Genomic DNA, 26680 nt, shown 5'->3' on the forward strand with positions numbered 1-26680 from the left:
GTCTAGCTTTATAGCCTATGTAATGAACTGCTAAATTAAATGGCCTCCCTCTTGTTAATATCCATGTATTTGTCTGATTCACTGTAAACTGCTAAAGAGCAAAGACCTTATCATATTTGTCTATAAATCTTCCTGGCCCATAGCAGCCACTCAATGAATGATTGTGGAATGAGTGAATGAAGAAACGAAGTTGTAGTAAACTGGAGGGGACATGAGATTTAGAATCAGAAAATTGATTTAGAATCAGAAAATCATAAGTTTAGCCCTAAGTTTTACATATATTACATGGTTTATAATCTTCACATAAACTTTTCAAAGCAGGAGACATTTATCTTTTTATTTTTTTTTTCTTTGCTGGGTAAGCAACTTGCTTTAAGACCCACAGTTGGTAAATGGTATTGAGCAAATCAAGCCCAAATGTTTTTTATTCCAAAACCACCAAGGAGCTTTGGAATGCAGCTTGAGTCTAATGAATGATGGTACTAATTTAAACAGTAAAACTGTGAGCATTATATTAAAAAAAAAAAAATTATGCCTTTCCCTTTATTTGTTAGCTTTTATTGTTTCTACATTGTTGTTAATAATAAAAATTCTTATAAAGACTGAAAACAGTAAGAATGGGAGACACAGCATTGTTTTTGTAAAACAAGAGAGAAATTAATTAGAAGCAGTGGGCAGAAGCAGTGGAAAACAGCTGCTCTAATGCCTAGTATCCAAAGAAGAGAAAAACAAAAAGGATGTTTTGGAAGGTGCCCTGCGGATAACAATTAAACAGTGAGGAATTTTAGCAACAATAGGGAAACAGTAAAACTAACAAAGGCAGGGAGAAACAGTGCTTCAAAAGATGCCAAAAAATTTCAGTATATCAGTGTTGCCCTCAGTTGTTATTAGAGATGGTATAAGGTGGTATTATTAGAGATGATATAATATTCTTCAGAATAAAGAACGTAATTACAAATCTAGGGTTGGGACAGCCTTCAGAGTTGATTAATCCAGAAGCTCAGCACTGTAATCAAGAGAGCTTGCCCCTTCTTACACCGTCTACAGTTTTGGCCTCATCCTATGTGTGGCTTGTTCCCCTCGGGTAGTAGGCTGGTTGCTAGTACATGCTTCTTTGTTCATCTCTTGCAGGACAAAGAAGCTTTGTTTTACTATGGCTCTCTCCTAAAAATGAAGAAACTTTTCCTGGGATGTCCCTGGGAAGCTTCTTCTTAGAACTTATTGCCTAATATGGGGTCATACCATCATCTTTGATCCAGACATTTCCAGCAGCTAGGGATGGGTCAGCCTTGAAGCACTTAGGCGCCAATGAAAATAGGTGTTCTGGTGAGAAGGGGAGATGGGAGAATGGAGAAAGACAAAAATGGACACTGTGGTGATGATATTTCTGCCATTTAATTGAGAGAATACAGGTGGAAGCCCATCAAAATGTATAAGACACTGGACCTGCACTCTCCAATACGGTAGCACTAGCCACTTGGTTATTACACACTTGAAATGTGATCACTCCAAATTGAGATACAATGAAAATGGAAAGCAGAGTCTTTTCATTAGAGTATTTTGAAAAATAAAACATCATTTACAATATAAATATCACATGATATTTGATGATGTTCATCTGCCATCTGTACAGTGCCTGAAAGGAAAGAGTGATTGTTAAGATGTATTTCAAAGCTGCTACATAAACCTTATTGGATTATGGGGTTAAAAAGGGATTTGTGCCTCTACTGGATATGGCAAGTTACCATTCTGTTGTGTGTGATAGCCACATTCTTCCGCACTGGAATTTATGTACTAGTTAGGAGGTGACAGTGAAGGGCTCTTTTATGCTTCATTGTATTGTTCTTAACATCAAAATAATACCCAAAACAATAGTAACAAATACTTACATAGTACTTATTATAAGCCAGATTATAATACTGTCTATCTCTATGTCTGTTAACTCAACGACCTGGAAGGTGAGTGAGTTGTAGAAATCAATGTCTTCAGTTCTGCTACTTTGAAACCCAAAAGGATAGTCAGTCACCAGAAATATTTGGTTGTCACTTTTCCCCTTCACAAAAGCCAAGCAGTAAAAGTGCAAGTTAAACCCAGTTAACACAGTTCTCTTTTAAAAGGTTGAGGCATTGGCAGCCAAACTTCTTGTCATAATGAGGAATCATAGAAAGTTCTCCTTAATATCAAGGAAAAAACGATGCTGCTATATGATACTTTACTCCCCTCAAGCTGTGGATCTGGCACTGCACTATTGCTTAGCCCCTATTTATAGTCAACAGAACAAGAGTTAACTGTAAAGAAAGCTGGCAGATTTTCAGAGGGAGTGTTTTGTGTTGGGGAAAAGAAAATAATATAGTGTCAGGAAGTTCCTATGCTAACATAACTAGAAACCTAACATTGGCAGGAAAGTTTGCAAGTAAATTATAAACTGTTATTGATGCATTATCTGTTAGACTCTGAGGGGCGTTTTACATATTTATTATAATATAGGCATAAGATATGGCTTCCCAGGTGGCACTAGTGGTAAAAAACCTGCCTGCCAACGTAGGAGAAGTGTGAGACGCGAGTTCAGTCCCTAGGTTGGGAAGATCCCCTGGAGGAGGGTATGGCAACCCACTCCAGTATTCTTGCCTGGAGAATCCCACGGACAGAGGAGCCTGGGGCTACAGTCTATGGGGTTGTAAAGAGTCTGACACAACTGAAGCAACTTGGCCTGCATGCATATTCTTTTGTGTGTGTATACATATACCACATTTTCTTTATCTATTCATCTGTTGACAAACATAGGTTGCTTTTATGTCTTGGCTATTAAAAATAGTGCTGCAGTGAGTAGGGGCATTCATGTATCTTTTTGAATTGTACTTTTTTCCAGATAAATGCTCAGGAGTAGACTGCAGAATCATATAACTCTATTTTTAATTTTTCTAAGGGAATTCCATACTGTTCTCCATAGTGGCTATCCTAATTTACATTCCCACCAGCAGTGTAGGAGGGGTCCTTTTTATCCACAACCTGTCTAGCATTTATTATTTGTAGGTTGAAAAAAAAATATTTTCTTATTGAAATATAGTTGACATACAATATTATGTTAGTTTTAGGTGTACTAAAAAATGATTCGACATTTGCATACATCAGTACCATCTGTCCCACACAAAGTTATTACAATATTATTGACCATATTCCTTGTGCTGTATTTTACATCTGCATTACTATGTATTATATAAGTGGAGGTTTGTAACTCTTAATCTCTTTGACGTATTCTGTGCTCCCACCTCCCTCTCTTCTGGCAACTAATTGTTCTCTGTATCTATGAATCTGTTTTCTATTGTTTTTTAGTCTCTATTTCATTTATTTCTGCTCTAATCTTTATTATTCCTTCCCTTCTAATAACTTTGGGTTTTGTTTGTTATTCTTTTTTAGTTCCTTTAAGTGTAAGTTTAGATTGTTTATTTTAGATTTTTTGTTTGTTTGCTTCCAAAGATAGATTTACATCACTATAAACCTCCTTCCTAGAATTATTGTTATTGTGTCCCACAGCTTTTAGATTATTATTTTTCCATTTTCATTTGTCTCCAGGTATTTAATTTCCTGTTTTATGCTTTAGTCACTCATTGGCTCTTGAATAGCATTGTTTAGCCTCCATATGTTTGTGGTTTTTTGCAGCTTTTTCCTATTAGTTGATTTCTAGTCTCATTCTGTGGTCAGCAAAGGTGCTTGATATGATTTCAGTTTTCCTAAATTTATTGAGACTTGTTTTTTGGCCAGCATGGAATCTATCCTGGAAAATTTTCTGTATGCACTTGAAAAAAAATATGTATTTTGCTACTTTTCTCTTGTTACTTTTAAGATTCTCTCCTTATCTTTATTTATTTTTTTTACCATTTAATTATAATGTTTCTTGATGTGGACCTCTTTGGATTCATCTTGTTTGGGACTGTCTGTGCATCTTGGACCTGAATATCTGTTTCCTTACCCCATTTAGAAATGCTTTCAGCTATTATTTCTTTAAATAAGCTCTCTTTATTTTTTTCTCTCACATCCTTTTTGGACCTTTATAGTGTGAACATTCCTCTGTCCATGGAATTCTCCAGGCAAGAATACTGGGGTGAGTTGCCATTCCCTTCTCCAGGGGATTTTCCCAACCCAGGGATAGAACCCAGATCTCCTGTACTGCAGGCAGATTTTTTACCATCTGAGCCACCAGAGAAGTCCAGTGTGAACATTCAGATGCTTGAGTTATCCCATAGATCTCTTTAATTATTCTCATTTTAAAAATTCTTTTTTATGTTCAGCTTGAGTGATTTCCACTTCTCTGCCTTCCAGTCCACTGATCTGTTCCTCTGTATCATCTAATCTGCTACTGATGCCTTCTAGTGTATTTTTTTTTAATTTCAGTTATTATATTCTTCAGCTCTGTTTGATTTTTCTCTGTATTTTCTAACTCTTTGTTAAAACTCTCACTGTGTTTATCCATTCTTCTCCTGAGTTTTGTTGAACATCTTTATGATCATTACCTCAAACTCTTTATTGGGTAGCTTGCTTATCTTTACTTCATTATTTTGTTTATTTTCCCGAGGTTTTGTCTTATTCCTTTACTCGAAATATATTCCCCCATCTCCTCATTTGGACAATTCTCTGTGTTTGCTTGTGAGTATTGAGCAGGTCAGTTACATTTCCTGATCTTGGAGAAGTGGCCTTATGTAGGAGACGTCTTATAGCATCCAGCAGCACACACCCCTCTGCTCACCAGAGCCATATGCTCTAGGGGCACCCTCTCTGTGGGCTCTGTAGGCTCTTCTGTTGTAGGGTTCACTGCCATGGGTGCACTGGTAAGCAGAGCTGGCTCTGACCCAGGTGGCTACTAGTCTGCTGGTGGCAGGACCAGGTCCTGGGGCAGCTGGCTGCAGGGGTCTGAGGTTTGTGGGGAGGGGGTCAGTCAGGGCTAGTGCCAACCCACTGGTGGGGGCAGGTAAGCCCCTGGATTCTAAAATGGCACTTTCAATACCTGTTTCCTTGAGGTAGAATGAGCTCCTCAGAATGACTGTCACCAGAATCTGTCTCCCCAAAAGGTGTCCCAGTTGACTATTCCCTTCTCCAGGAAGCTCTCCAAGATCAGCAAGTGGGCCTGACCCAGGGTTCTTTCAAATTCCTGCCTCTGAGCTGGGTCTTGGGGAGTATGAGATTTTGCTTGCAGTCTTTAAGAGTAGAGTCTCTGTTTTCTATGGCCCCATAGTTCTCCCATATGCAAGTCCTGCTGGCCTTCAAAGCCAAACATCGGGATGCTCATCTTCCCATTGCAGGACTGCTGGGCTGAAGAGCCCTTTGTGGAGCTTGGACCCCTGAATTCTTGGGGAGAACATCTGCCATTGTCATCCTTCTGTTTATGGATCACCTACTTAGGGGTATGGGTTTTGACTATCCTGCATCTCCATCCCTCCAACTCATCTTGTTGTGGTTCCTTCTTTATATCTTCAGTTGTGAAAAATCTTTTCTGCTAGTCTTCAGGTAGTTCTCATAGACAGTGTCTCTGCAAAAGCTGTAATTTTGGTGTGCCTGTTGGAGGATTTAAGCTCAGAATCTTTCTACTCCACCATCTTGGTCACACCTCTGTTTTATTATGAATATTTGCTTCTCCTGTTGATTTTATAGCCCAGATTTCTAGCCTTTTCCGGGTTACTGCTGTAACTATGAATATTCTACTTAAAATCATGAATGATAAGATGTTCTTGTGAAGTGAAAGTTGCTCAGTTGTGTCCAACTCTTTGTGACCCCATGGACTACGTAGTCCATGGAATTCTCTAGGCCAGAATACTGGAGTGGGTAGCCTTTCCATTCTCCGGGGGATCTTCCCAACCCAGGGGTCAAACCTAGGCCTCCCTCATTGCAGGCAGAGTCTTTACCAGTTGAACCACAAGGAAAGATGTGCTTAAAGTCTATTAATAGCTAAATTGAAGCTGTCATCTTGGTTAATCATAATAACAGAAAGAAAAAAAGACCAGAGTCTTGAATAAAGAATAAATATTAGTAAATTTGTGCCTTAGGTGAAAACTCTAGAATCTCTTACCCATGGATGGGTAGGATGAACTCTACTATTATTATTTATTCATTTGCTAATTCAAAACTATTTATAAATCAACAGTGTAATATATTCTGGTCTAGGCTTGTCCTGAGATGTACCTAAAAATATAGGAATGAGTCCTACTCTTGTAACAATTTTCATCTACTAGGAGAGGCTGACAGTTAAGAAATAATATAAAATATGCAGGAGAGATAAAGGTAGTCAAGAATTTGGGGAGTCCATATTATGAATTATCTACCAGGCTTTTCAACAGTATGTGAACCGTGAACTTCCAGATGTTCAAGCCAGATTTAGAAAAGGCAGAGGAACTAGAGATCAAATTGCCAACATCTATTGGATCATCAAAAAAGCAAGAGAATTCCAGGAAAAAATCTACTTCTGCTTTATTGGCTACGCCAAAGCCTTTGACTATGTGGATCACAACAAACTGTGGAAAATTCTTCAAGAGATGGGAATACCAGACCACCTGACCATGCAGGTCAAGAAGCAATAGTTAGAACTGGACATGGAACAGACTTGTTCCAAATAGGGAAAGGAGTATGTCAAGGCTGTATATTGTCACTGTACTTATTTAACTTATATGTAGAGTACATCATGCAAAATGCTGGGCTGGATGAAGCACAAGCTGGAATCAAGATTGCTGGGAGAAATATCACTAACCTCAGATATGCAGATGACACCACCCTTATGGCAAAAAGCAAAGAAGAACTAAAGAGCCTTTTGATGAGAGTGAAAGAGGAGAGTGAAAAAGCTGGCTTAAAACTCAACATTCAGAAAACCAAGATCATGGCATCTGGTCCCATCATTTCATGGCAAATAGATCGGGAAATAATAGAAACAGTAAGAGACTTTATTTTTGGGGGGTATAAAATCACTGCAGATGGTGACTGCAGCCATGAAATTAAAAGATGCTGATTCATTTGAAAAGACCCTGATGCTGGGAAAGATTGAAGGCAGGAGGAAAAGGGGACAACAGAGGATGAGATGGTTGGATGGCATCACCAACTCAAAGGACATGAGTTTGAGTAAGCCCAAGAGTTAGTGATGGACAGAGAAGCCTGGCGTGTTGCAGCCCATGGGGTTGCAAAGAGTCAGACACAACTGAATGACTGAATTAAACTGACCAGGCTTTTGGCGGAAGAAATAGCAGATAAACTGACGTTTCAAATATACACAAAAAATAAGTTGAAATTAGTTAAGAGAGGGGAGTAGGAGTTATAAGACCCAGGATCTACAGTTATAAAAGTTTAGAAGAAAGAAAACTGGCACTTTTGAAGAACTCAAAGAAGTTCAAAGTAATTGAAATATAGATGTGGGAGTAAAAATGGTGAGCATTTAGTCTACAGGGTCCGTGATGATGAGCCTTCAATGTCTACCTTAAAAGGTTTAGACTTTATACTCAGGGCAATGAAAAGCCATTGAAAAGCTTTTTAAAGTAGAGTAACAGTCAAATTTTTATTTCAGGAGCAACCTTGTAAACAGCACAAAGGGGCCCAGAATGGAGTCTAACAAATCATATAATAGACAACTGTAGTAGGTTAGACAGAGATGATGGTTGTCCGACTTTAGGGTCAATGGGAATGAAAATGAAATAAGTGATAGATTAAAAAATATTAGGAACTTATTGGACAATTTGTGATTGAATGTGAATAATATCACTAATGAGATGGAACGGGAGAGAAACAGCTAGAGATGAGAAACAGAGAGAGAGCAGTAAATCAAGATGAACAAAGAATAATTCTTAAGTTTCTGTCTTAGGGAACTGGGTTTACTGAGATAGGGAAGATTGGTGGAGAAGCAGCTTTGAAGAAGATAATGATTTCAGTTTGAACTTGCTGAATTTAACATAAGACATGTAGGCAGAATTGTGCTTTAGGCACCTAAATCAATCAATCTGGAGATTAGAGAAGAGGTACAGCCTATAGTTCATAGATGGGTTTTGAAGTCTTTGAGGTAGAAAAGTTTTCCCAATGAGTTTGTACATAGAGGCTCCTTCCCATATATATGAGATAGAACTAAAAAAAATGCTAACATTTTCAGGATAAATAGAGAAATAGGGGCCATAAAGGAGACTGCAAATGAGCACTCAGAGAGATAAAATTAGGAGGAAAATCAGAACAAATGGCAGCTGGAATGTTTGAAAAATAGAAGCCTGAATGTTAGGCAACCTGAATTTTAGAGAAGAATGTTTCAAGAAAGGCTGTTGAGTGTCCAAGGCATTTCAAAACCTTGCTGGCTGGCTTGGAAACAGCCTTTCCTGAGGATTTATGGGCACTGAGGTCACATTATAGCAGGTTTAGGAATAAACTTGAAGATAAACAGGATAGACAACTTTTTGGAGAATTCAGCTGTAATTTCTGGAACAGTATTTGTAAAGAGATGAGAATTCCACAGAAGGTAAAATGATAATAGGGAAAAGCCAAAAGTTAAATATAAAAGAGGAAGGAGGTAACTGAGAAAATAAGACCTCTGACATTCATGAAGCATAGGATCAAAGGCACAAATAGAGGGTTAGTCTTAGCTAGGAGATAGAGACTTTTCTGTTTGAGCAAGAGGAAAGGAGGAATGGATAGCTGCTGATGCTGATCTTGGTCCTAAGAAGGTGAAAGGCACCTAAAGAGCTTATTTTTTCTGTGATGTGAATTAGGATAGAAGATGTGTAAAATAGAAGATGTGTAGAAAAGTGAGAGACAGAGAGAGGGAGAAAGAGAAAGAGAGAGAGAAATGAGTTAACTAGGGAATGAGATAAGGAGATTGGGGACCAAAAATTCAAAAAGAGAGCCCAATGTGCCCGTACTTACCCAGTGCCCATCCCAAGTACATGATTGTCTATTTGAATCCCTCTGTGAGGTAATGTTGTCTCACAGCATAGGTCTTAAAAAAGAGTGACATTTTGACATGAAACAAAGGAAGAAGTTGTCAGGTTAGAATCTCAGTCATTAGCTTGTGTTGTATACTTAACTATGCACAGGAAGGGACTCTTGTATGCCATGGCTGTACTATCCATGAGTCACAGAGGCCAGCAATGTACAGCCAGACATCATATTCTCTTTAATAACCAAAATACATTTGTCTATTAAATGTCTTGACCCATCATAGAGTCTCAGACTGTACCTATTAGTTGTTAAATTATTCTCACATCAACTACCTAAGAATTCAAGCTAAAATGACCACATGATGGTTCTAGGTTCTAAAGTTTTGCCAGTAAATTATATAATAGGCCATTGTTTATACCTAAGCTTTCAACTTTTTGAATATGAATGCTTATTTTCTTTTTTTTTTTTTAATTTATTTATTTATTTATTTTTAATTTTATTTTATTTTTAAACTTTACATAACTGTATTAGATTTGCCAAGCATCAAAATGAATCCACCACAGTTCTAAGTATGAAAATAATACATATGTTGTGGAGAATCTGGAAAACAGAGAAAAATATAAAGAAGAAAATAGAAATGACCCTAATTTCCTACTCCAAGTTAACTATTTCTAATATTTTTCTATATATACACACAGAGTAGTTTTATCCTTTTGGATTATGTTATGTAATAAACATTTGTTTCACTTTTAAATCTTGAACATTTCTTTGTATTATTAATTATTCTTCAAAAACATGATTGTAAATGTTAGCATTGAGATGCTCACTGATATATATTATGCACACTGATAGATGTTCCATAATTTGAACAATATCTTTTTATTGGTCACTTGTTTTTAATTTTCTGTTATATTTATACTGAGGAAAATATCCCTGCCCACAAAACCTAGCCCACACCTCTGATTCCTTCCTTAACCACTTAGCTGCTCTTGTCACTAATACTGTGGTTTTCTGAGTGTAAGACAGTATTAAGATAGAGTATTTGGGGTTTAAAGGAAACTATACTTTGGCACAAAAAAAAAACCTGTCTTAACTCTAAATATTTTTAGATTAATGTTCCTTACACTTTGACAAAGACATATTGTCTAGACTTTCTCTTGACACCTGGGATACAAAAGTTTGAAATACAATAAAGTACCTCTTCTGACATGTATTACAAAGCTAATCCATCATCTATAATCCAAGGAATGAATATTTTTATAGAGCAGATTTTTGCCTTCCTCTTTTTAGTCAGAGTTTGTATTCTTGTTACTGACATTTTTGGACTATTCTTTTTTTTTTTTTTTTTCCTCTGTTTAATTTTATTTTATTTAACTTTACAATATTGTATTGGTTTTGCCATATATCAAAGTGAATCTGCCCCAGGTATACATGTGTTCCCCATCCTGAGCCCTCCTCCCTCCTCCCTCCCCATACCATCCCTCTGGGTCGTCCCAGTGCACCAGCCCCAAGCATCCAATATCGTGCATCAAACCTGGACTAGTGACTCCTTTCATATATCTTTTGGACTCTGTGGGAGAGGAAGAGGGTGGGATGATTTGGGAGAATGGCATTGAAATATGTATAATATCATATATGGACTATTCTAATAGAAAGATAAAAATTTATCTAGACATAACATATGTACCCAGTTATACTGAGCCACACCGATTTTACAATTCATACTAGCTGAGAGGAGAGAGTAATTCCTCGGTACCAAATAATGTGGTGGCAGACTTCAAGCTTCTTTATAATTTTGAGGTCCCTCCTGTGTATTGATTGAATAATAATTATGCATTTTCAAATATTTTTAAGGTGCAAATTTGGAAGTTTTGGGGTTTTTTTTGAAATGGCTCTATTAGGTAGAATTTTAAGGAAAGCAAACCTATAGATCATGCATTCATTTCCTTGCACTTTTCCCCATAAGCACTCCTGTTCTTTCTCTGAACATCAAAGCATTCTGTTCTGGAAGCCTATGCAATAGTACAATAGCCTAGGGCTGGGGAGAGGTATGCTGTGTAGATTGAAAGTATCAATTATCCTTATCTCATTTTAATTTTCACAACTGCACTACTAGGTGAGAAGATGCTCAGTAAGCATGGATGAATAATGTTTTAGAGAAGAGGATAAATCAAGATCCAAAGTTAGGTAACTGGACCCCAAACTAGAAACAGAATTGAGTCAGATTCATGGCAGGTCTTTATCTCTGATCTGTGTGTTTGCCTAAGTCTGCAACTTCTGTAATATCTCCCCTTAGAGCTTCATGAATCTTGTCCCTTGTCTTCTTATACTGTCTACTTTCTAACTTTGTATTTTTCTTCTCACCTCCATTTCCCAAAAATCACATATGAAGTTTTTCTACAGAAAAGTTTTGTCTTTTGTTCTATACCTTTTACCTTTTGGTTTCTTTTTCTTTTTTTTTTTTTTTCCTCCAAATTAAACCCTTATTCATTTTCCAGCTTTGCCCCAGAATTCATCAGAAAAAATTTAGCCATAGAAGAGTATATGAGAGACCATCCAGTCCAGCCCCAGGGTTTAATATTAAATTTAATAAAGCACAGAGAGTAAGTGACTTGCCTAAAGTCATAAATGCTGGCAGAGCCAGGGTAAGATTTGCTTTTTTTGATTCTTGGCCCATTGTTGTTTTGAAACATTTAATAAAACTGCATAATAGTGAAGATGAAATAATGCCATTCTAGTAACTTTTCTTAATGTGTGTGAACTGTTTATTTCCAGTTTTCAGATTAGATAAGGCTTCTGAAACAGAGTCTAGAATGCTTAGATGATTTGGCAACCTGAGAACAGAGTTGTAATCAGACCAGAAAGACTACAGTTATTTCTTAAATCTACAGTGAAGCTTCCTCCCATGAAAGTCCTTCAAATTATGTAATTAAGTGGTTCAAAGGGCCCAGGCTGGTTTGAGTGTATTATAACAGCACATTTATCACACTGTACAGGGAGTTTCCAGTAAAGCAGGTTTATTCTCCTGTAGCCTGACAACAGAGAATTACAGAAAACAAAGCAGCATAGATAAAACTGGCTGTAAGGAAAGTTCTTTTACGCACTTATGTTAGGAATAATCTGGAAATCATAAAAACCACATAATAGAGCATAAGGGAAAAATAAAAGTTTTATTCCCTCCCCACAAGTTAATTGTTCTGTATTTTCTTATTTATCATCTTCAGTAGATACATGTAGTCTGTAACCCAAGGCATTTTTGAACCAGGAAATAAAGTACTGAAGGTTTTTAAATGTGTGTTTAAAAATCCTACCAATACAATATTGTAAAATAATTAACCTCCAATTAAAATAAATAAACTTATATTTAAAAAAATCCTACTGCAGTAAAATAAAATCCAAATGCAGAATATTAAAAACGGTCTTCCAAAGGACCCTCTGGAGGTTCAGTGGTTAGGATTCTGTGCTTTCCCTGCTGGAGCTGGTTCAATCTCTGGTGGGGAGCTAAGATACTACAAGCCATGCGGCGTGATTAAAAAAACCCAAAAAACCCAAAGAACAGTTTTCCTTTTAGTGGTAGTGTTTTGTACATTTTGAAGATCATTCTTACTGGGGAAGGGACAAATATTGTTTTTTTCTCTAGGATGAAGAAGAGTAATTGCCTTTGACACTAAGCAGGGATGGAGAATTTAGGGGTTACTGATGTGGTTGTGTTCATTCTTATCATGGTATAAAAAGAACTCTCTCTTCCTGCTGATAACCAGAGGAGAGGCAAGAGGCCTGCCTGGGAGAGTCATATAAAGCCTGGGGAAGATTCAGGCAGAAAAGTAACTGCTGTCTTCAACCAGAGTTGGTCTCACAGCTCTCTTGACCGGATTGTTATATGAGGCCATTTTGAAGGTGTGATTGTGCGGTGTGTTTCTTAAAAAAATAGCTTCTGTGGTGGCCAAGCATCCTGTTTTTGGTTTGTCCCTTGCCCCTAGTAGAATGGGACTAATAGGAATCATTAATCTACCAGAAATCTACATATTGATGTCAGAGTTTTTCTCCTGAAGTCTGATAATCTAAAAAAATATTTGCAAAAATTGTAATCTCTGTTTAGCTCCCTAAATAGAAGGAAGTCTAATATGGGACACTTATAGGACACCAAGGTGTCGACAGGGCTGGATTCCCTGATGGAAGCTCTGAAGGAGTGTCGAAGACTCATTTCCTTGTTATTTTCATGGATGCTAACTTGCATTTGGGCTTCCCTGGTAGCTCAGTGGTAAAGAAGCCACCTGCCAGTGCAGGAGATGTGGATTCGATCCCTGGGTCGGGAAGATCCCATGGAGAAGGAAATAGCAACCCACTCCAGTATTCTTGCCTGGGAAATCCAATGGACAGAGGAGCCTGGAGAGCTATAGTCCATTGTTTCACAAAGAATCAGACACAACTGAGTGACTAAATAACAACTTGCATTTATGTTCACAATTACACAAGAAATTAGGGGTTCTATTTTCCATCCCTGCTGCCATTTGGAAATGGTAATATCACACTCACTGCCTCTAATTCCAATTATCTTCATTCTGCACATGTCATGAATTCTGGGAAAAGCTCGAGTGTCTCTCCCCATGTGCCAGCTATTGCTTCCAGGGCTTGGTTTCATAACTTCATAATTGCTGCATTGTCAATAGGAAATTATGGGAAATTACAGTAGATCAACCAATGTTAGGCATATGAAACCTGTATTAGCCTAATGAAATAATTTTAAATTATTAGCTTCATAAAAATTAATTTTAGAATAATCAAGGAGGACTATAAAATGACTGAAATTCCATCTTAATAAGTAATTTTGTGAATTTTCCTGATTATACAAAGTGGGAGAAATTCAATATTTTATTTTGTAAAAGAAAATGAAGATGTAACTTATGTGAATTCTTAAATCATTTTAGATGAGGTTCAGAACACTTCCTGAAAAGTAGTAAATGGCCAAACATATTTAATTATTGGATCCATCTCCCTCTCACCACAGCTGGAAAGGTTCTCAGATTTTAAGGACCCATGTGGTTACATTGAACCTACCCAGATAAATTCAGGATAATCTCCCCATCTTGAGGCCCTAAACATTAATCACATGTGGGAGGTAGTATTCAGTTCACAGGGCTATGAGCCAGCATCAGAAGATACTAATTTGATTATTCATTTTAAATAAATTTGGTTATAATAATTCATATTTATTAATGAAGAGAATAATCCATTTCCTTTAAACAAAAGACTTTCCTAAATTGTTTGAAATGTTTTTATGCACATAAAAATTTTTAAATATTGAATAATTATTTAATAGTAATAATTCCATTGCCTTCCACAGATCAAAATACATATTTTACATTTAATTGTAATAACAATATAACTTTATATACATGATACTATCTTACATTCTGTTCTTTTCACTTAATTCATATACATATATATAATTATGCAACCACCTGTATTTCATTAAGCTTTATTCCTGATACTAGATATTTATATGTTTGCAGTTTCTTACTAGATTATTCTTCATTGACCATTCACTTATTTGTCCAATTGATTTTTCCTTTTATTGAATAAATCCCTTGGGAAAAGTTTCTTTGAAAGAAATGACAGACTATATGTTTACATATTTTTCTCTTCTTTTTGTTTATAGAGCCATAATTTTGTTCAGATAGTAGGTGTAAATTGGTCAAGGACTGAAGTAAGCCACAGAGAACGGTTTTGGACCCCAGCCTTTTTGGGACCAGGGGCCAGTGTTGTGGAAGACAGTTTTTCCACAGCTGGGGGTGGGGGTAAGGGACGTGAGGTGGGGTTGGGGAAATGAAATGGTGCAGATGATAATGCGAGTGTGGGGAACTGTGAGTGTGGGGAGCCCAGGGGAGCGGCTGGTGAAGCTTGGCTTCCTTGCCCACCGCCTACCTCCTGCTGTGCAGTCTGGTTCCTAAAAGGCCACAGACTGGTGCCCGTCCATGGTCTGGGGGTTGAAAAGTGAAAGTTAGTCACACAGTCATGTCCAACTCTTTGTGATCTCATGGACTATAGCCTGCCAGGCTCCTCTGTCCATGGAATTCTCCAGGCAAGAGTACAGAGTGGGTTGCCAGTTAGGGACCCATATTATAAGCAAAACCTGGACATTTCCATTCCCTTTGCCAGTGATTGTTTTAAGAATTAACCTGTGACTCAACTCTGTCCCTGGTAGGACTTCCCTGGTAGCTCAGATGATAAAGAATCTCCCTGCAATGCAGGAGACCTGGGTTCAATCCCTGGGTCGGGAAGATCCCCTGGAGAAGGGAATGGTTACCTACGCCAGTATTCTTGCCTGGAGAATTCCACAGAGGAGCCTGGCGGGCTACAGTCTTTGGGATCGCCAAGAGTCGGACACGACTGAGCGACTACCACGCACACAACTCTGTCCAGTAAGACCAAGTTGACATTTGTATAGCTGTTGAGGATTTGATCAGAGCTGGGATTTAGGGTGCCGAATTTGTGTCATGCTGACATCTGTATCGGGGTGTCTGTTATTACTATAAATCAGATGAGAGGAAGTGCTAAACTGAGACTGGAAAAAGAGCAAACTGCATTGCAGAGGATGAGGTAAAAGAAGGTTTCACAGGTGACCCTGATGTGTTGAGTCAGGGTGACTGTAAGAAAGTAAGTGCTGTTGCTGTGGATAGTAGGTTTGTGGGTGTTTAGGATGCTCAGGGATGTTTCGAACCCTTCAGTTTTGGATATACGACCTGAGGTCAGACCATCCAAATAAATGTGGGTCTTAAGCGACACTTTTGAGTTCAGTCAAAATATAATGTGAACAACAAATGCATGCCACATATATAATTTTAAATTTTCTACTAGTGTAATATTTTACAAAATGGTTTTAAAAAGTAACAAGAAACAAATGATGCTAAGTTTAATAATGTATTTTAACACACTATATAAAAATATTATCATTTCATTATATAATCATTACATATCCCAACGTCCCAATTTTCTTCAGTCACATTTGAAGTGCTTAATAGCTGTGCATGTCTAGAAAGACCAATTTAGGAGCTGGTAATAAAGTCAGCACCTTTCTTTGCTTGCAAGTGTGAACCTGTTTTGGGGTTGTTCCTGCTTTTTTATTGCTGTTATGAACAATGCTGTAATGAACAGTCATACACACAACCTCAGGTGCAGGAATTCAAGGCAGTGCATTCTTGGGAGTGGGACTTCTGCAAGGTAACAGGTGAGACAGTTTGATTGTCTTCTGAGGTGGCTGCTCCAGCTCAGAGTCCTGGTAGTACTGTGTGCAGGAGTCTATATTGCTCCCCATCCTCGCTAACATTTGGAAAAGTCATGCTTCATTTTTCTCAAACTAGTGAATATAAAATGGTTTCTTTGTCATAACATTCATTTCTCTGATGGACTAATGAGCTTGAATATCTTTTCTGATGTGTATGAATCTTCACTTTTTTCTCTCCTGTGGAAATCACAAATATTTATTCATTCAAATATAAATATATTATGTATATTATAGATGCCATATATTAATATATTCATATATGTGTCATATCTTCATTCACAGATGTTTATTGAACACAACCTGCTAATTATTAGTCTAGGTACTGGGAATGAACTAGTGGGGAAAAAGGTATTGGCCCAGATCCTACCTTCATGGAATTTACATTCTGGTGTATGTGCAGTGACTGGGTAGAGACCCAGAAGGGTAAAATGCTATCTGTAATATGTTAGTGAACCTGGGTTTAAGTCTGACTCAGCTATTTTATGTCATTAAAGCTTGGTTTCCGCAATTATAAAAATGAGATGGCAGTAGTATTTATCTTCTATTATTTATTAAAAGCATATGAAGAACTTGACACAGTATCAGGCAAATTGTAAGGATTCAGAAAATGCTACTGGCCATAATGATAATACTAATAATATGTAACTGCTATTTTCCCCTTTCTTGCATCTATCTTTTCTTAAGTAGTCTTTTTTTTTTTAGTTACAACTGCCAAAGTTTAAGATTACATATGTTTTGCCTGACAAGGACCAAGAGCCAGAGAATATGTATTTTAAAAAAATCAGCCTCATGTTGAATAGGCAAAAATGTGGGAAAATCCAGAGGAATATCTTATATAATTCAGGGCTGTGTTCTGTGAGTATAAATGTTGCTTGAATTAATCATTTTAATCCAACAACCAACTTATTGTAAACTAACCATGTGCAAAGAACCATGTGGGGAGATGCATATGACTTTATTAATCTTTGGAATAATAATATGTCCCTTTTTCTTAGATAATGATGTTGAAAATGATCTTCAATCACACGTCAGTTGAGCACTGCAAGACATACACAGAAAATCAGGATGAGTGCAACTTCTTCTTAATAGCTGTTCGCCTGGCTTCACTGAACCAGATCTTGGATCCCTGGGTTTATCTGCTGCTAAGAAAGATCCTTCTTCAAAAGTTTTGCCAGGTAGCAAATGCTGTCTCCAGCTACTTTAATGATGGACCTAAAGTGCCGACTATCTCACTATCCAATGAAATAACACAGACAGGAGCATGAAAGAGAACACTTAACCAACTTGCATGTTCACAGCTTTTGGCAAAAAATAGCCCTAAATCTTACTGTGAATTTAGGCATCTCTGGCATGCCGCTATTTATGCATTGAAGTAGAATTTTTGATATAAGGCCTAAATGATCTCAGAAGCATAAATATTAATAATCCCCTATGTGCCAAAAGTATTGAAACACAAACAAAGGAAAATAGATTAATAACAGTCTAGTGTTTTGGGGTCTGTCCCATATGTAGCTGAATGTGTGATTATTTGTTAGGTGAAAGCACTTCTTTTGTTTTTATAAATGATCTTGGTCTGTGGTGAGAGCCGTGTAGGGATAGTCAATATTCTAATACACTGAGTACATGGGGAATTCAACACACAGATATTTGAAGACAAGGCAACAGTTTGTTTTTGCTCAAAGGCCTTGGTCTTCTGCTTTCTCTTTTACTCTCTTTCTCTCTGTGTCACTTTTATTCCCCTTAAATTTTTTTAAAATGTTGATTTAGGATGAAAAAATACATAACATATTCACAGTATTCATTGATACTGATGTTACTTAAATGTCATTCAATATGCAAATTAGCTGCTAACCTTACAGAGTCTGTTTTGGTTGGGTTGGTAATTAGGTTTATTCATTATCTGAATGAGTCAGTTAATTCCATTTATTTCAAACATGACAATTTGTGAACATCCAAATTGTTCAATGTTCTTCCTTTAGATTACAGTTTTAATTCCTACAAGCCTGGAGAAGATTCATGAAACTGTACTTGGGAGTCAGTGAAGTGATTTTTTTTCAAAATTCTATTTAAGGATTGATTTGAGCCCTAAATATAGGTACTTTGGCTAATTATTTTCCCTGATTTTTCCATCCAAAGTATTCTCTTCAGTCTTTTGTGTATTTAAATACTAACTCCTATTCTAAGACCAGTAAATATTTTAAAGCTTCCATAAAGACTTTCCATAGTTTAGCCTATTTATAGGGTAAGGAAATTATAATATTGATACCTCACAGCACTTTCTCTGCCCTCTCTTCAAAGTTTCTATCTAAATATTTATTATTAAAATGTATCTCTTATTATGTGCATAAACCTTGACAGCTAAGCTTGATATCTTTTTGGCACAAGTAGGTCACTACATTAAATTTTGAGAATTACACTTAAAAAAATAAAAACAACTCCCCAACAAACACAACAATCTTTCAAATCAGACCTACATAAAATGTTCTTTGTATTCTTTAGAGCATTTGTTTTGCAAACTTACTGTTTCTCATTCAGAGTTTAACTTGCTTTTTCCTTTATTGTTTTCCCAGTTTTAAGAAACTTGAAATTTATTTATACTCCTTTATAGTAACTACCTTTTTGTGTGTGTATTCAGTAGGCATCCAGGGAAGAATTAATTTTAAGAGGTGCAAAATATCTATTAGATTAATATGGTTACTAGGCTAAGTCAATTAGGAGGAATCAATTTAAATGCTCATGTCAAATTGAGTGAGAAGGCAAAATCTGCTGAGAATGCTTATGTAACTCATGGTGGTTTCCACTAGTCTAGGTTTTGGGGAAAAAATGATGACAAATAACCTATACTAAAAGGACATTTAAAAATTTCTCTATACCATAGAATTGAATAATTCCACAAGTCACCTCATGGAGGATGAGACAAAACTATATACTTAAAAAAAAAAAAAAAGTGTACTTAAATGACCTTATAATTAAGAGGCTTTAGGTCCTAAGTTTAGACACATATACAGCATAGATTCGAGTAGTGTGAGCTTGAATGGGTTATTTCTTCCAGCACCTTCCACTTGGGATATAGAAAGTATTCAGTGACTATTTGTTCAGTGAATGGATGAATAATTATCTGCCAAAACCAAGTGCACATCAGTGGGGTCCCACTATATGGTTGAAGTGCTTCGTGACTTTACAGACCATTGAGCTGATAAAGTGAATGAACTCTGCTTGTTTAATTACAGAAATACAAATTTATCTTCAAATGTTCAGCATTATATTGCTTCATAACAAAGTACATCATTTGTATTAATAATTTGAGAAACTACTACTCCCAAGTGATAATTGAGATGACAGTCAAAGAAATATCACTTTTCATCCAACCACAGAAATTCATAAAGACAAAACAACCTAAAACTCATGCTTAACTATGGAATAGTTTCCTGCCCAAGGATATGTGGTAGCTGTGATTGATGGCAGTTTTTGAACAAGCTTGAAAAGGAAGTGGAAAGAAAGAATTACATGAACAGCATATGACGTGTTAGTACATGAAAAACCTGGTAAGAAATGTTAGTCCTAAATGATATTGGCCTTTGGATGATAGTTGAGGTTAGATTTCAGGCTGTTCAGAAGCCCTAAATGTGGTAAGGAAGAAAACATCTAAAGTCACTGCAGAAGAGTATATCGGTTTCCAAGTTTAAGTTCCTTAGTCTTTAAGTTCACTCGAGTATACTTAGTTTTGAGCAGGAAAAAAATGCATGCATAAATTATGACAATCCCCAAACTTCTCAATGCTGGTTTAAAAAAACGGAGGCCTAGGAAACCAAATAAAAAGATGTGAATGCAGTGTAAAATTAGATGTAATATCGACTATTGTAGATTTTACAAAGCTATTCTGATTTTCCATACAGTGAATTTATTCAGCTATGTTGTATCATAGAAGAGAATGATGATATGTCAATCAATAAGAACAGTTTACTTTTCAAATGAAATAAGTATGGTAGATATCTTTAAAATATTTTAAATTGAAGAAATTAAATGTGTTATCCCAGGATTTAGCAAATCTGCCTGAGCTATATACCAAGTCATTTTAAGTAAACACAAGCATTTAATCATGCCAGATTCAAATGATTGACAATTTAAAGCCACACATATATACTGAACACTTATTTATTATATAAAAGACCTCTTGACCATGTTATGGAATAAAATTTTAGAAGCTTATGTAAAAGTCAACTGTAAAAGACCCTGAGAACACACTGGCATTGAGTAATAGACAAACTAAAAACTCTGACCAAACAGTATATTAATAAGGTGGACAATCTGTGGCAGTATTCTTAGATTTTCAAGAATTAGGCCTTTTTTTTTAATACTTTGTATGTTTTTGTTGGTTTTGACCCCAGATTAGTGATCTGTTTTCAGTCTTCCCCATGTCGATAATCATAGCCGTTTTGTATTGGGATTAAGTCAGCTAAGAAAACAGAAAAATCATATTCTTTGAAATGTTAAACACATATATTGCCCATTTATTTTCATATTTTATTCCCAAAGCTTCTTTTGAAATATGCAGGTTACTAGAAAGTGAGTGCGGAGAAGGCAATGGCACCCCACTCCAGTACTCTTGCCTGGAAAATCCCACGGATGGAGGAGCCTGGTAGGCTGCAGTCTATGGGGTCGCTAAGAGTCAGACACAACTAAGCGACTTCACTTTCACTTTTCACTTTCATGCATTGGAGAAAGAAATGGCAACCCACTCCAGTGTTCTTGCCTGGAGAATCCCAGGGACAGGCGAGCCTGGTGAGCTGACGTCTATGGGGTCGCACAGAGTCGGACACGACTGAAGCGACTTAGCAGCAGCAGCAGCAGCAGAAAGTGAGTGACACAGAGAGACTGTAGAGTATTTATTACTGCAAACATATTAAAAGTTTATTGTGGAATAACTGAAGTTTCCATGATTTACCTCTGTAAAAAGTTTAGGTCATCAAGCATGCCATATCTTCACAGCTGCTTGTTTATTTCTGTCTTTGTGATTGTGTATGTCTCAAATCTACTAAAGCTGAGGTCTAAATAAGTGAACAGAATTGTTCAATGAATGAGATTATATCATTTTTTAAATAAAGAGTATTTAATACTGTGGATATATTGATAGAACTGTTTTCTGAGTTGCAATACAATGTTAATAAGAGGTGACATACATCTATGATGTTTCATAATGGAGGTTATGATATAATCTATTTACAAAATTTGAAAATCAAACTAAAACTCACATGCACATTTGTTAAGAATGTGCTGTCAGTTCAAAACTCTAAGACAACTAACAGGTTGTGATTACATATGAATCATGAAACAGAGAATTATAGCAAATTTAAAAATTTGAACTTCATTATACTGGTATCATGTATATGGATACAAATTTACATGTGAAAGTTCATTACCCCTGGATTACTCTCACCCAAAAGGTTTCAATTTTATAATGATTCGTGTTGTAGCCATTAAGTAAAATCTTTCACATGCCTTCCCTGAATGCCTTTTTTGGACTGAGTCCACCTTGAATAAAACTAAAGAAAGTAAAAAGAGCAGTACAGGGTGACTTTGTTCTCACAGTGACAAATGGAAAACTGAAACTATGCACATCTATGAAAGACGTCAGCACTTCTAGAAGTAAGGTGTTTTTTTTTCCCCAAAGGAGGTCAACAATTAGTTTTTAAATCAAATGGAATTATATCTTCAAAACATGCTGCTCTACATTTTCTTTCTCACTCTTCCCTACTCTCTACTCTTTTAAATAATGAAAGAGCACAGAATTTTAATTTTATGGAGTCTCTATTTTATAAATCTTAAGTGAGGATTCTACCTAAAGGCTTGCCATTTGTACAAGTTGGGTTGTAAACCATTACATTATGATACCACAAGCCTACTACATTTTGATTCTATAGAAATGCAGTTCAATCAGGTATATACCATATTTGCTCATATATGGATTACACATTTTTTATTGAGAATGAAAATTATTCTATTTTCAGAAATTTTACATCAATTTGTTTTAAATCATAAACAACTCATATCTACTGAAATGTTAATTTCTTCATAAGAAAGAAGACTGTTTCCCTGGCTCCCTTGCCTCCAGCCTGTTTATCCATTTTCTCATGGAGAGAAAGTAAAAGAAATATTTACTATTGGTGAAGCTGGGATTGTTTTTAAGAGAGAGAATGGTTTCACATTTCTAATGTACTAATGTACTAATCTATGAAACAGATCTGAGTCTGTTTTTTAATATCTGCTTTAATGAAATAATTTTATTATGGGAGTAAAGATAAGAAGGAAAGAGATTAACATCAGGTATAATTAGGTTTTCAGGCTTATCAAGCATTTTAGAGATGATAGCACTTCTAAAATTTTTTGATCAGCTCTTAAATTCCTTTGTCAGTTGCTTTACTTTTTTTTTTTCTTCTTCTTTTTTTTTTTTGGCCTCACCCCGCAGCATGTGGGATCCTAGTTCCCCGACCAGGGATCGAACCCGGGTCCCCTGCATTGGAAGCACGGAGTCTTAACTACTGGACCACCAGGGAAGTCCCTGTCAGTTGCTTTAGAATTAGAATAGTTTGGCTTTTTAATTAAAGTGAATCAGATATCTAGCCAAAAGCTTGCTAATCACCAGACTTTAATATGAAAATAGTTTCTTTCTATGGTTTTCAATTTCTGTAGAAACCAAAGCTGTAATGTTTAGCAGGAGAAAATGCATATGACTTACTGATGGACTTCAACGTTCTTTCACCTTTTGAAAGGACACTTCTATGGAATAGACATGAAGGGTGGGACAGAGAACAAAGACAAAGAAATGAAGGAAAACCTATATATTTCCAACTTGTCAAGATTCTTCATCCTTTTAGGTCATTTCACAGAAGCAAGGAGAGGAAGGGGCCACATTTATCTTCATACACTTGAGCATCAGTAGGACAAAGCGAGGAGTGGCCAGTGTTCTTTTCTGTAAAAGCAAATGTTTAATTCACTCAAGTCATCACTGACTGCCAAACTCTTTTTCTTCCCAAGCCTTGTATATATAGATAGAATATCTTACTTTCTCCATCTTCTTTAACAAAACAGTTTTTTACAGATAGCATAAAGTTGAACATTTCTGTAAGCAAGCAAATTAAAAATAGGCACTGATTATCTTAATCTGTTTACAACAAATGAATATATTATTTTCAATATGTATCTAAGTGAGAATTGAAATCATTGACACTGTAATAAATTATGTAAAGCTCAGTATAGAAATTGTATGTTCCTCCACCTTTCCTACTCAGCATTCCATTCCAGTGGGTTAAATGGGAAGGTATACTTTTGTTATCTTTATGTAAAATTTTTCTAGGAGTTATGTTAAGTATATCTAAACATATCTTCCACTATGTTTGAAAGGATAGTCTTCAATATTGTGGAGACAAAGAATAAAAGACTGAAAAGTACATCAGAATTTTGATGGCATTCAAGTCATAGCTAGTCTGTGTATTTAACAAATAAATGTATGTTATTTATGTTGTGTTTGTCAATGGAAAATAAAGTTGAATGTTCTGAAATGGCCCTGTCTTTCTTTCCTGATGCCAACTCATGTCAGGAATGTTTTACTGATAATTGCACTAAGTATTTTGCTGAAATCCTATTAGATTTGCTTTATCAAAATAATAGCACAATATAATGCAATCAGTTCAGTTCAGTTCAGTCACTCAGTTGTATCCAACTCTTTGAAATCCCAGGACTGTAGCACATCAGGCTTCCCTGTCCATCACTAACTCCTGGAGTTTACTCAAAGTCATGTCCATTGAGTCCGTGATGCCATCCAACCCTCTCATCCTCTGTTGTCCTCTACTCTTCCTGCCTTCAATCTTTCCCAGCATCAGGGTCTTTTCAAATGAGTAAATTCTTCACATCAGGTGGCCAAAGGATTGGAGTTTCAACTTCAACATCAGTCCTTCCAGTGAGTATTCAGGACTGATCTCCTTTAGGACGGACTGGTTGGATCTCTTTGCAGTCCAAGGGACTCTCAAGAGTCTTCTCCAACACCACAGTTTGAAAGCATCATTTCTTTGGCACTCGGCTTTCTTAGAGTCTAACTCTCACATCCATACATGACTGCTGGAAAAACCATAGGTTTGACTAGATGGACCTTTGTCAGCAAAGTAATGTCTCTGCTTTTTATGTGCTATCTAGGTTGGTCATAGCTTTTCTTCCAAGGAGCAAGCATCTTTTAATTTCATGGCTTCAGTCATCATCTGCAGTGATTTTGGAGTCCAAGAAAAGAAAGTCTGTCACTGTTTCCATTGTTTCCGCATCTATTTGCCATGAAGAGATGGGACCGGATGCCATGATCATAGTTTTCTGAATGTTGAGTTTTTAAGCCAGATTTTTCACTCTCCTCTTTCACTTTCATCAAGAGGTTCTTTAGTTCTTCTTCACTTTCTGCCATAAGGGTGGTGTCATCTGCATATCTGAGGTTATTGATATTTCTCCTGGCATTCTTGATTCCCGCTTGTGCTTCATCCAGCCTGGCATTTCAAATGATGCACTCTGCATAGAAGTTAAATAAGCAGGGTGACAATATACAGTCTTGACATACTCCTTTTCCTATTTGGAACCAGTCTGTTTTTCCATGTCTGGTTCTAACTATTGCTTCTTGACCTGGATACAGATTTCTCAGGAGGCAGGTCAGGTGGTCTGGTATTCCCATCTCTTGAAGAATTTTCCACAGTTTGTTGTGATCCACACAGTCAAAGGCTCTGGAGTAGCCAATAAAGTAGAAGTAGATGTTTTTCTGGAAGTCTCTTGCTTTTCCTATGACCCAACAGTTGTTGGCAATTTGATCTCTGGTTCCTCTGCCTTTTCTGAATCCAGCTTGAACATATGGAAGTTCTCGGTTCACATACTATCGAAGACTTGCCTGGAGAATTTGGAGCAATACTTTACTAGCATGTGAGATGAATGCAATTGTGCAGTAGTTTGAACATTCTTTGGCATTGCCTTTCTTTGGGATTGGAATGAAAACTGACCTTTTCCAGTCCTGTGGTCAGCTTTCCAAATTTGTTGACATATTGAGTGCAACACTTTCACAGCATCATCTTTTAGGATTTGAAAGAGCTCAACTGGAATTCCATCACCTCTAATAGGTTTGTTTGTAGTGATGCTTCCTAAGGCCAACTTGACTCAAAATTCAGGATGTGTGGCTCTTAGATGAGTAATCACATCATTGCAGTTATCTGGGTCATGAAGATCTTTTTTGTATAGTTCTGTGTATTCTTGCCACCTCTTCTTAATATCTTCTGTTTCTTTTAGCTCCATACTGTTTCTGTCCTTTATTGTGCCCACCTTTGCATCAAATGTTCCCTTGGTATCTCTAATTTGTTGCCTATTCATGTTGTAATCCAATTTTTTTGCTTTTAGTACAAAAGCACATTTATAAATTATCCTAAATTTAATTCTCCCACTGTGGATTTGCATATAATCTATAGGCAGCCAACAAAAGAACTGTCCTTGTTCGTAGTCAGCTCCTTTAGTAGATTTGTACATGGGTTTTGGTGTAAGCTGACTACTAGTTGAGTTGAGTGTTGAACTACCTCACTACCCTGTTCATGTGTTCATTAAGTTCACTCTACTTTTTCCTTCTTTGGTGAAGGAAGAAGTTCTGTAGAACACAGGCTGCAAAGCCAGGCTTATTAAAAGTAACATGTCAACCTTGCTCTCTTTCCTCTAAGAAAAGGCATTTAGGGAGAGCTCTGACGTAACCCCCCAACTAGATCTTATGATCTCTACAGTCTTTGTCTTGTGGCATTTCAGGTAAACATCATGATGGCTATCTTCTGGTAGGCCAAGAATTTCCACTAAAATGCTGATGATCCTACGTGCCAGGAATAAGACGTTGCTCAGTTTCATGTCCTTGGAGGACAGGCAGTCAGACATCCTTAGATATTTGGCTGCACTGGGTCTATAGTTGCAACATGCAAAATCTTTAGCTGTGGCCTGTAAGCTCTTAGTTGTGGATGTGGGATCTAGTTTCTCAACCAGGGATTGAACCCAGGGTCCATGCACTGGGACTGGAGAGTCTTAGTCACTGGATCACGAGGGCAGTTCCCTAAAACAGTCTTGAGTAAACCTATTTTGAAGGTAGGTACTCAGAATCCAAGCCAGTCCTCCAGCCTTGTTCTTTTCTTTCACATATATTTGCTGTGTACCTAGTGTGCTAAGCATTCTAGTAAGTGCAAAGACACAAGGATTTTAAAATAAACAAACATTGCTTTCAGTGAATTTATACTCTATAGGGGAACGGGAAGTAATTTGAACAGAGCTGCTATTGGGGTAAGCCTCTAAGTACTATGTGGGGAAGGTGATGATGAAGTAGGAAATAGTTTCGTGTAGGAGGTGACATTTAATTTGCATTTGGTTCCTGTGTAGCTCAGTCGGTAAAGCATCTGCCTGCAATGCAAGAGACTGGGTTCAATTCTTGGGGTCAGGAAGTTCCCTTGGAGAATG

General features: G+C 36.8%; 1 protein-coding gene across 2 annotated transcripts in view; it reads left to right on the forward strand.

The window, feature by feature from the left end:
• PTGER3 (prostaglandin E receptor 3) overlaps positions 1 to 23716 on the forward strand; it is a 42820-nt gene extending 19104 nt beyond the window's left edge. The window contains exons 2-3 of one of the 2 annotated variants that reach the window (XM_055585488.1): positions 17173 to 17352; positions 22938 to 23716. In XM_055585488.1, coding sequence (XP_055441463.1) covers positions 17173 to 17352; positions 22938 to 23117 — 360 coding nt within the window. In that variant the 3' untranslated portion in view covers positions 23118 to 23716. Of the gene's footprint in view, positions 1 to 17172; positions 21977 to 22937 lie in introns of those variants that run through there. The other variant, XM_055585487.1, reaches the window with a different exon arrangement.
• The last annotated feature ends 2964 nt before the right edge of the window (positions 23717 to 26680 follow it).

This window comes from Bubalus kerabau, chromosome 6 (genome assembly GCF_029407905.1).
Source record: "Bubalus kerabau isolate K-KA32 ecotype Philippines breed swamp buffalo chromosome 6, PCC_UOA_SB_1v2, whole genome shotgun sequence".
NCBI classification, from domain to species: Eukaryota; Metazoa; Chordata; class Mammalia; order Artiodactyla; family Bovidae; genus Bubalus; species Bubalus kerabau.